Source organism: Aquarana catesbeiana, linkage group LG04, assembly GCF_042186555.1.
Source record: "Aquarana catesbeiana isolate 2022-GZ linkage group LG04, ASM4218655v1, whole genome shotgun sequence".
Lineage (NCBI taxonomy): Eukaryota > Metazoa > Chordata > Amphibia > Anura > Ranidae > Aquarana > Aquarana catesbeiana.
This window is the reverse complement of record NC_133327.1, coordinates 526,967,819-526,979,964: the sequence shown is the minus strand read 5'-3', so window position 1 is coordinate 526,979,964 and position 12,146 is coordinate 526,967,819. Positions and strand designations below refer to the sequence as shown.

The following is a 12,146-nucleotide window of genomic DNA, read 5'->3' as shown; positions in this document are numbered from 1 at the left end:
CGCAAAAAATGGTCATTAAGGGGGCAAATCCTTCCAGTCCTTTAGTGGTTAAAGATTTGTATTGAAAAACGCAAAATGCACCTGTAATATGCAAACTGCAACCTGCAAAAGTGTGAATCAGGCCTATGCATATTTATTTATAGGTTCATTAATGACCCAAACTGTAATGCAGCATCACAACCCATACACGTTAACCAAGCTCTATACTATACAATACTAACGCTCTGGATTTATAGAGCAGCAAGGAGCATGTATTTTATGTCCACTTTCCAGTCACCATCTTAGATTGATTAAATGCTACATTAGTCTTGTTCCAATGACATATTACCATATTGACCAGGATGTGCACTACCCCTCCGTCTTAGATATAATAATAACCCACAATAAGTACTGGGCAAGGAACAGCACAGGAAATGAGTGAGATACAATTGAGCCAGACCATCTAGAAAAATTTGAACTCCTCTTTCTTAAATTGAAAAGCCCACCTAATCTAATCCTCACAGATATACAGTAAGGTAATAATATTGATCAATGACCATTTATTAGACAATAGGAGGTAGATTCTGATTCTTTGTTGGGAAGCAATGCAGCCATAGAATCCAAGTTTTTGTAAACATGGTATGTTCAACACAAGGGCTGCAAGTTCCAAAGGAGTTTTCCCTTTTCAGAGAACAGCCTTAACCACTTCTATTCTGACGTATGTATACCCCCGGACCTGAGAAATTATTACTTTTCTGCTATGGGCCTGTTCAGCAAAAACTTTGTCATTGCTTAAGATGACATTGCTTAAGGTGGTTCTAAAGAACACATTTAAAAAAAAGATAAAATAAAAAGGCATCTTATACTTACCTGCTCTGTGCAGTGGCATTGCAATTGTATGACAGCACAGGTTACCATAAAGCACATTGATAGTAATGAGTCCATTTCAGTTGGAGGTAAGATAAGGGGGGAGAGGTAAAGGAATCATTAAGGGCTGATTAGGGCTACATAAGAACCAAGAGGTCTATTTATCGAAAAAGAAAACAAAGATGCTACTCTAATGTCTAAAACATTTACATAGCCACCATTAATAAATCCAGTAATTTGCCTAATATGTTTATTTCCTCTGATTATCAGTTCCATCTAGTGGCCATAATGCAATTTTATCTAACAAATTTTTAAGTCATTTCACAGATTTACTATATATACCAATAGAAAAGAGAAGCTGGATAAACACTGCTTCCAGGCTGTCTGCAGGATCTCAAAATGCTGCTGTAGAAAAAACGGGATGCCTGTCAAGGTCTGCAACCTAGGAAGTTCATATAAACGAAGAAGAAGGAGCTGCACATCCAGAAATGAAGAAGATGTTGTTTATTGTAGAATCAAAAAGTTAAAAACATGACTCACAAATGATCCACAGTGCTCATCAGATGCGTTTCACACACATTGTGGCCACTAGATGGAGCTGACAATTGTAGGAAATAAATACTGTATATTAAGTATTTTGGTGGCTGTGCAAATGCTTGAGACATTTGCAGAGCATTTTTTTTTTTTTTTTATAAATAGACCTCTAAGGGTCAAAGTTGCTTCGAAGTTTACATTATATTCAGATTGAAGCTTACCCCTTTGGTTTGTAGAATGATTCTGAGCATTTACAAAGGAACAATAATGTTACTCTGTATCTCTGAATCATGCTACTGAACATTGTTTTCAAATAACCAGGACACCATCTGCCTGGAGTTTGCATGTTCTCCCTGTGCCTGCGTGGGTTTCCTCCAGGTACTCTGGTTTCCTCCCACATTCTAAAGACATGCTGGCAGGTTAATCAGACCCTGTCTAAATTGGCACTAGTATGTATGAATGTGTGTTAGGGACCTTAGGTTGTAAGATCCTTGAGGACAGGGACTGATGTGAATGTACAATGTATATATAAAGCGCTGCGTAATTTGCGCTATGTATAAGTACCTGAAAGAAATAAATAAATGCTGATCAAAAGGTCTGTTTTTGACAGCAGTGGCTAGAGCAGGCTGCTGTTTTACATAGCAAATCCCTGCTAAAAGCGTTGAGGACACTGGCAACAGGGCCAACTATAAACCCCCTGTGTGTTCAGGTAAAGTTTCCTTTGGTATGCATAGCACACCTAAGGCACAAGAGAAGGCACGGAGAACTATGCAGTCCCTACAGTATTTACTATATAGGGAGTTCTGTAAGCTTGTAAAAGCTTGAGATCCCAGGTTAAGTGCCTTCATAAAAGTCACTAGATTAAGTGGCATATTTATAAAGCAGTGAATGTGACATTGGCCAAACATTCAAAAGTGGTTTATGATTTCCTGTAATTAAAGTGGTTGTACACCCTGTACAACCACTTTTACCTGCAGGTAGGCCTATATTAAGGCTTACCTATAAGTGCTGGAAATATCTCCTAAACCTCCACAGTTTAGGAGATATTTACAATAAAGATGTGCGCCGATGTCTATGGCACATGTGCATTTTAGAAAGGACAGATCGTGCCATTTCTAAAGGGGTCATGCTGTGACTGGCGGCTCCCGCGCACATGCGCTGGAGTGATGTCACGCGACTCCAGCCACTCACAGAGCCGGAGTTCGCGGCCCCGGAAGGAAGAGGGGTGAAGATGGACGATCCCTGGTAGTGGGGACAGCGGACAGTAGATGATATATTATTTTGTATAATATTTTATTTCCTTTAGGCACCTGGCACATGTGAGTTCACACAGCAGTGCAAATCTATGCTTTGACCCCAACTTACCAGCATCAGGCTGTGCGTTGTTCTCATGACCAGCATCACCTTGTCTAAGCTACCTACTATTTCTTATGCATTTAGTTTCATTAGGATTTGTTTTTGGAAAGAAAATTACATTTTTGGAGATATATGAATCTCTGAATGGACGTAGTAACAAATTTTAACAAATCCAAAACAAGTTATAACGATATTACCAAATGCATTTGCTTCATTTGTTTCTTTCAGATGACGTCACATGATGCAATAGTAGTTCAGGCCCATGGGGAAATGAATTCATTCATTCAATTTAATTTCCTTCGATTTGGATTCGGATAACAAATGGATCTGAATTTCGTTCCATTCGTTAATTTGGATTCACATGACTCAAGTCAATATTGTCCAATCAGCTCATGCCATTTCTGTTGGTGGGTTGGACTAGCGTCCAAAAAGATTGAATCCTTACAATTCAAATCCATTTGATTTGCTAATTTATCAAATATATAGCAATCTTCTGTAAAAATTGCAATTTTTTGTTTTATTCCACCTGAACCAACAAATATATGAAATGAATGGTGAATATACAAAACGAATTCTGAAAGCAAAGAGGCCCAACATAACTAATATGACGAAACAAAATTCTTTAACCTTCCTTGTGGTATTCCCGAGTGCGGTTCGGGGTCAATTTTCACTACCAAAAGCGGTAACCCCGAGCCACACTCTGGATTGCATCGCAGGATCCATGTACAGCGTACTTACCTTGTCCCCAGTATCCTGCGATGTCCCCCCGCTGTGTACTCCGCCGGATCATCCGCCCTATGTATTACTGTTTCGGGCTCCGTTCCCTGCGAGCGTCGCGACACACGGGGCGAAGCCCGTCAGGAAATTCAAAAAGTGAAAAATACATAACACATACAGTACGCTGTAATCTGTAAGATTACATTACTATATCAAATAATTTCACCTCCCTTTTGTCCCTAGTACTTTGTCTAGTGCACTGCATGAAGTTTTATATTATATATACTGTTCTTCCTGCCTGGAAACTTGAGAATGTCCATAGCAACCAAAAAGTGTCCCTTTACGTCAAAAGCGGTTTTAGACCAGCTAGAAAACAGCGATAGTAAATTAGAATCACTTGCAGAATTCAGCCACAGTGATTAGTGGGGAAATTTGTCATCAGAAACTGAAAGTGACGACATCGACAATTCTTCAACTGGGAAAATTTCAGTCTTCTTGATTTGATTACATTATTTAATAAAATGTATTATTATTATATTATTTGTTAAAATTATTTATAGTTATTTATTATATTATATTTTATGATTTTGTGTTTCAAACTTTATCATACCCGAGATGTCTACTAGACTCTTGTTTGGACAGATTTAAGTGTGTTATTACTAAGAATTACAGGCCTACAATATAAAATGGCAAATTTCCATGCAAAACAATGTACTGCTTTGAGATTCAAAAATCCAACATAATCATACCGCCAGGGAAGTTAATGAACTAATGCATTTGAAACTAAACGAAAATTTGCAGTGTGCACATGTTTAATTTCCAGTATCTGTATATGTATCTGATGCTTAAACCCATCCATGCAACAGTAGAAGCAGGATAATATATTAGTAACTTCCCCCCTCCCAGGTGATAAGTTGTCCCTCCCTTTACCTATATCTTGCTAAAATGGAAAAGGGGTAGCCAGAGCCCTCTTTTTGTGTTGTTAGTGAGATATTCTTATGTAAGAACCGTGCCATCAAAATAGAAAAAACAGGAAAAATATAAAAAAAGAGCAATGTATTGTAACTGAATTTTGTGTTGAAAGTTTAAATACCACCAATTCAGTCTGCTGTACAGTTTTGTTCATCATGTATTTACATCACAACTGGCACCCACATACAGTGCCTTGCAAAAGTATTCTCCCCTTGGCTTTTTACCTATTTTGTTACATTACAGCCTTTAGTTCAATGTTTTTTTAATCTGAATTATATGTGAGGGATCAGAACACAATAGTCTAAGTTGGTGAAGTAAAATTAGAAAAATATATACATAAAACTATTTTTAAGAAATAAAAAAATGATAATTGGCATGTGTGTATGTATTCACCCCCTTTGTTATGAAGCCCATAAAAAGCTCTGGTGCAAACAATTATCTTTTGAAGTCACATAATTAGTGAAATGATGTCCACCTGTGTGTAATCTAAGTGTCACATGTTCTGCAATTACATATACGCACCTTTTTGAAAGGCCCCAGAGGCTACAATACCTAAGCAAGAGGCACCAGTAACCAAACATTGCCATGAAGACCAAGGAACTCTCCAAACAAGTAAGGGACAATGCTGTTGAGAAGTACAAGTCAGGGTTAGGTTATAAAAAAAATATCCAAATCTTTGATGATCCCTAGGAGCACCATCAAATCTATCATAACCAAATGGAAAGAACATGGCACAACAACATAACCTGCCAAGAGACTAGCAAAGAGGGCATTAATCAGAGAGGCAGCACAGAGACCTAAGGTAGCCCTGGAGGAGCTGCAGAGTTCCACAGCAGAGACTGAAGTATCTGTACATAGGACGACAATAAGCCGTACTCTCCATAGAGTTGGGCTTTATGACAGAGTGGCCAGAAGAAAGCCATTACTTTCAGCAATAAACAAAAGGGCACATTTTGAGTTTGGGAAAAGGCATGTGGGAGACTCCCAAAATATATAGAGGAAGGTGCTCTGGTCTGATGAGACTAAAATTGAACCTTTTGGCCATCAAAGAAAACGTTATGTCTGGTGCAAACCCAACACATCAAGTCACTCAAAGAACACCATCCCCACAGTGAAACATGGCAGTGGCAGCATCATGCTGTGGGGATGTTTTTCAGCAGTCGGGACTGGGAAACTGGTCAAAGTTGAGGGAAAGATGGATGGTGCTAAATACAGGGATATTCTTGAGCAAAACCTGTACCACTCTGTGTGTGATTTGAGGCTACGATGGAGGTTCACCTTCCAGCAGGACAATGACCCCAAACACACTGCTAAAGCAACACTTGAATGGTTTAAGGGGAAACATGTAAATGTGTTGGAATGGCCTAGTCAAAGCCCAGACCTCAATCCAATAGAAAATCTGTGGTCAGACTTAAAGATTGTTGTTCACAAGCGCAAACTATCCAGCTTGCAGGAGCTGGAGCAGTTTTGCAAGGAGGAATGGGCAAAAATCCCAGTGGTAAGATGTGGTAAGATGTGGCAAGTTCATAGAGACTTATCCAAAGCGACTTGGAGCTGTGATAGCCGCAAAAGGTGGCTCTACAAAGTATTGACTTTAAGGGGGTGAATTGTTCTGCACATTGACTTTTTCTGTTATTTTGTCCTATTTGTTGTTTGCTTCACAATAACAAAAAAAAAATTTTCAAAGTTGTGGGCATGTTCTGTAAATTAAATGATACAAATCCTCAAATCCATATTAATTCCAGGTTGTGAGGCAACAAAACACGAAAAACGCTAAGGGGGGTGAATACTTTTGCAAGGCACTGTATGTACAGCTGCTGTAAAAAGACATGATAATCCTTTTGAATCAGATCATGGCTTCACATTTTAGCCATCATCACTTTTATCTAACAAAATGTAAGGGTTACCATATGGTCACTCAGTCTGAGCAAATGGTATCCACCCGCCAGGAGCATCAAACAGATGGCAGTGACCGTGTAAAAGCAAGGTATAACTATCCAGCCCTGCCCAGATAAACAAATCACCTTCTGCAGCATTTTTAACAGAAATAAACATTAATGTGTTATATGTTCAAATATATGTGTACATTGCCTAATATTTGAAATGCATCAAATATGGTGGATAACATTATTGAGAACCTAAGTGTTCCATTAGTATTTTTAATCGTTCTGTAGGAGGCTTTGAATGATAGTCTTTCGTCCCTTTTTAGTTAGCAGAACATGTTGCTAAGCAACTTTGGCCACCATATGAGAAGCAAATTACCCTATCCACGCTGCAAGCATAGCATCTGATTTCATACACTTTGCTAGAAATAACATACCGTACATGGCTTTCAACACTATAAAATAAATCACATACTTTGAAAGGGAATACTGTATATAGCAATGCTCAAAGTAGAAGTTCAGCCATAACTAACTCAAAATCCATAGCTCTCAACTGTCCCTGGTTTGAAGGGACTGTCCCTCATTCGGAACAAAGTCCCTCTGTCCCTCTTTCCTCCCCAATTGTCCCTCATTTAAGTCTGATCTATATAGTTGTATATAAAATGCACTATTTATCGATCAAAAAGTGTTTCCTAGTGCTAAACCTTTCATCCAAATTCTGAATTGCTGAATTTGTAAATTCCAAAAGGAATAATAGTGGTAAAAAAGCACTTGTGGGTTTTACCAAACATTTTTTTTGTACAATTCTCCTTTGAGGGGGACGTGGCAGGGGGTGTGTCCTATGCCTACATACTTTTGTTAATAGGTGTCCCTCGTTCTCACCTCAGAAAGTTGGGAGGTATGTAAATCTAATCTAGCCACATTCCAAAACTAATCTATCAAGCCCTGTTAATCAAATAAATCACTGCACTTACCTGTTCTGCAGCCGATCCGGTCCCACGCCGAGCTGTGTAGGCGTGTGCAGAAGAGGCAGCTGGCAACGGAAGCCCCATAATAAGTCTATGGGGGATGTCACTTCTGGGACCCACTAGAGCAGTGGTTCTTAAACGTTTCTGAGTCATTGACACTTTTAAGAATCTGATGAAAGCTAAGAACCCCCTCCCCAGGAATATTCACATAAACACAACCTTGCATGCAATTTGATTGCCTCATACATAATTCACATACATAAAGTTTGATTAGTAAAGAATTTTAACAAAAAACAAACTCCTTTTCATGTAAAAAGTAATGGCCACTCATTACAAAAATTAAATACAATCATCTTGTGCGAGTCGAGAGTCAAGTCAAGAGATGCTTAAGCGGTTGGCGATATAAGCAGTGTTAGGGTACATTTTCTTTCAAGGGGAAACCATTGACTGGGACAAGGGGAAGGCCTGTATAGTAAATGCTATTTTTTTTTATCAGACCCTCACGGACCCCCCCTGTAACCCATGTCAGTGCACCCCAAATTAGGAACCCTTGCACTGGAATCAAGAGCCAGTACCATGCACAGTGCACTGTAGAAAAAAGTTGGTGGGAGTGTGGTAAATAGGAATGACCATTACCAGCTTTTTCCAAGTCAGTGTAGAAATGTAGGGCTCAGGGGCAGATCCAGAGTCTAGTCTCGGGAGGGGTACTGCCTGAAAATAAGGTGTTGCTTACGGAAGTGAATTTATTGTATAATACAGTGTACAGTGGTCAGTAGTATGTAGGGTAGTGTACAGAGGTCAGTAGTATGTAGGGTGGTGTACAAAGGTCAGTAGTATGTAGGGTAGTGTACAAAGGTCAGTAGTATGTAGGGTGGTGTACAAAAGTCAGTAGTATGTAGGGTAGTGTACAGAGGTCAGGAGTATGAAGGGTGGTGTACAAAGGTCAGTAGTATGTAGGGTGGTGTACAAAGGTCAGTAGTATGTAGGGTAGTATACAGAGGTCAGTAGTATGTAGGGTGGTGTACAAAGGTCAGTAGTATGTAGGGTGGTGTACAGAGGTAAGTAGGATGTAGGGCAGTGTGCAGGGAACAGTAGGTCACACGTTGGGGGGGTTGGGAGGGCATACACTGGGGGGGATCAGGAGGGCATACACTGGGGGGGATCAGGAGGGCATACACTGGAGGGAATCAGGAGGGCATACACTGGGGGAATCAGGAGGGCATACACTGGGGGGATCAGGAGGGCATATGCTGGGGGGGAGATCAGGAGGGCATACATTGGGGGGGATCAGGAGGGCATACACTGGGGGGGGATCAGGAGGGGATACACTTGGGGGAATCAGGAGGGCATACACCAGGGGGCAGTCATAATCTTTTAATGAGTTCAATTTCTCACTTGTCATGAAAAGAAGATGAAGATGTCATTTGTCATCTAACAGCACCTCTATGCTAAGCTGCAGTAACTCAGCAGACTCAGCATAGAGGTGCCTGTAAACAAATCCACAATGTAGTGCTAGCGGAACTTTCACACGGCTCTCTCTGCTCAGCAGCTGCACACATCTCCCTCTTCCAGACGAGCGTCATCTTGGGGAAAAGGCACATCCCCATCCCCCCCACTCAAGCAGCAGCCTGCAGGAGAGAGGCTGAAAAACTGCAGGGGGAGGTACTGGGGGCGGAGAGTGCAGTCACGAGGTTTCTGAGCAGTAATTCATGCTTAGAATGGCTGCGAGTTGTCCCGGCCGCAGATCTGGTTACCCGGGGCGCACTCAGCCTCAGTCTTTAATACTTTCTCCACCCCTGGTAGGGCTAGTTTGGGGAAAATTGTTTTTTACAAAAGTTTTGATTTAGTTTTTCAGTAGCAGAACAGCTGACCCTTCCGGCAATCTGCTTCTATAATTCAAATGTTCAAGATCAACAGAGATAGTTATAAAACTACTATTACAAACATGTTACAAATAACTTGACAGACTGCTTGCATGTAACATAAGATTGTTATAGACTGTGCATATGGTATAAAAGACTGTCAAAGACTGTTTGCATGTTACTGAAGATTGCAAGAGACCACTTGTAACAAAAGACTGCTACATACTATTCTCATGTACCAAAAGTCTGTCGTAGATCGCTTGCTTGTTAAAGCACATCTTTGTTCTCCCATTGACATAGAAGCTGCCCTGGTGAGAGTCAAAGCCACACTAATTTACTTTTCTTTTAAAATTACATCCTGTCACCAGAGCCATGCAATGCAGTGTTACCATAGTGACTACTCTAGGGAAGTGATTTGGATTTTTTGCAATATACCGCTATTTGCTTTTACTGTCATGATGGCTGTGTAAACAATAATTTCCGCCAGTTCTTGGCTGCATTCCTGTAGCCACTGAGAACTACTGCAATCTCTGTGATTGACTACAGCTATCACATGGTACAGGGAGGCAGTGCTTGGCCCTGCACCATGTGATCTCTGTGATCAATCACAGAGATCACGGTAGTTCTCAATGGCTGTATGAATGACGATCACATTGTACCAGGCGGGGCACCACCTCTCGGTACTTGGATCGGGGATCAGGCACAGATCTGGGAGGATGGATGGGTATAGTCTCCCAGATCGATATTTGTTCCACCCGGCAGTTTGTATTCATTGGCCTAGTAGGAAGCAGTTAAGTAAATAACATAATACAGTAAATCGTCCTTTTCCTAAACCACAGTTTGGTACCGCAAAAGATCGTAAATCTGTAACCACACACAACTAGCTATATAAAATGCTATCAGCAAAAAAAATAAAAGAAAAGAAAAAGGAGCAGGATGGAAAATTTCTCAAAGGAATGAATTTCTAATAGTGAATGTGTTGTTTGTTCGGGAAATTACATTCATTCATACAAAAATGAAATGCTAAACGCAAACAAGATGTTTAAAGTGGTTGTTAAGTCACTCTAACCTGTATAAACCATCAGCACTGCCTCCTATTGTAGTATCCCCCTCTGTGTGTTATTTATAAAAATAAATGCTGCAAATACCTAATTTCACAGTTGAGATTGCGATCACATGACTGGCCAGCTTTCTCCTTTCCTCCTCTGAGAGATGAAGTGGGCAGGGCTGAGATTCCTCTGCTGATGTCAGTCTGGAGGGGAGGAGGAGGGGAGGAGCAGAGGAGGAGAGAGCTGGCTGGTCATGTGGGTTCGCAATCTAGGCTCTTAAATGAGGTATTTACAGCATTTATATTTATAAATCATTCACAGAGGGGGACACTGCAATAGGAGGAAGTGCTGATGGTGTGTACAGGTTAGTGTTATGAGAGCAGCAGGAAGGGGGAGGGGCGGCTTACACACTGACAGAGAGGGGAGGGGGAGGAGGACACAGCAGCAGAGAGGAGAACAGATAGCAGGCTGCTGATGACAGAGGCACATAAACTGACCACGGTGTCTGGTCTCAAGAGACATGATCGACCGTGGTCAGTTTACAGAGGGGTGGGGAGAAAATGGCAGGATCAGCCAGGTTTTTTAGGTGTTACAGGGGGCCAAATGACACAAACGCTTTTAGTACGTTTGCTCGACATCCGTCATCAAATGTACTAATATGAATTTTCATACAAATGTTTGTATGAATGTTCATAAATCTACTACTTTTTGGCTAACTTTAGCCATTTCTAACAAGATGTCCCTGTATGTTTCTAGATGTGACTTACTGTAGCTGAAGGTTGTGTTAGTGTTTAAGCTCAGGTTTATTGACACCCCTGGGGTCAACCAGAGGATCTAGAGCACCACAAAAGGATACAATCTATATTTTCTTCATGATAATACTCCTTTGAGGATGTTTATGATATGATTGTTTTATGCTTTTGGCAGAAGGAAGAGAGACTGATGCTTCGAGACTTAAAAGTTTGGATTGAACAGTTTGAACGGGACATCACCCGAGCGCAAACAGTAGAAAGCAGCTTACAGGACAGATATCAGGTATAAGAATATGCCTCTATTATCTTGATCTATCTGGAATTGCCATTGCATATGTCTGTATTCTACTAGTTAAAATGGTTAAATGAGCACCCTATAGTCAATGCATTATGACAGAACTTTTTTTTACTCTGCATGTTTTATTGCTGTGTGGTGAGATTTCTCTCCACTTCCTATGCAACAAAGGGGACACCTATAGCTTTAAACACATATTTTTTATTTGAAAGATTTAGAAACTCTGCCAGGTTTTATTGCTGTCTCTGTCCACAATATGAATTTGGAAGTTTACTTTTATGTTCTTGAAATGAAGTACAGTATTCAACAAATATACAAATTAGGTTGAGTAATGAGTATTTCTCCTTTTTCTTAGTTTTAATTTTTATTGTATTGTTTCTTAAATGTAATCTTTATCGTTTTTTTTACTTGTAGACATTCAAGCAATACAGAGTCCAGTATGAAATGAGAAAGAAGCAAGTTGAAAGTGTTCTCCAGCCATTGAGCAAAGATGGAAAATTATCACTTGATCAGACAATGCTGAAGCAAGCATGGGATAAAGTTTCAGCAAGGGTATGTTACTTTTTGTAATGTATATGTATCAGATTATTGATGCACTTGGTCTTGTTTTTTATCTTTTTTCTATATTCTTATTTGATATTCAGTTATGATTTGCTCATGTGAAAAGCTTGTTTGGTAGAGTGCGCTGACATTTGTCCTAAATGGGATATAATGAACGCACTTGGCATTTATGTAGTGAGCAGCCATCAAAAAGAAAATAACAGATATGTGGCAACTAATCCTGGTGAAATATTACCCCCCACCCTGTACATGGCTCCAACGTTACCATCTTCCCAACACTCCTGTTCTGCACTCTTAAAGCGACATGTTGCAAGGAAGCATGGGGGTCACAATTCATGACCTAACACCTTG

At 40.2% G+C, this 12,146-nt stretch overlaps 1 protein-coding gene across 1 annotated transcript in view; it reads left to right on the top strand.

The window, feature by feature from the left end:
* Nucleotides 1-12,146, top strand: part of SYNE1 (spectrin repeat containing nuclear envelope protein 1) — a 513,156-nt gene that overhangs the window by 79,347 nt on the left and 421,663 nt on the right. Inside the window, 2 exon segments of the mRNA XM_073627830.1 lie at nt 11,115-11,222; nt 11,649-11,786. Coding sequence (XP_073483931.1) covers nt 11,115-11,222; nt 11,649-11,786 — 246 coding nt within the window.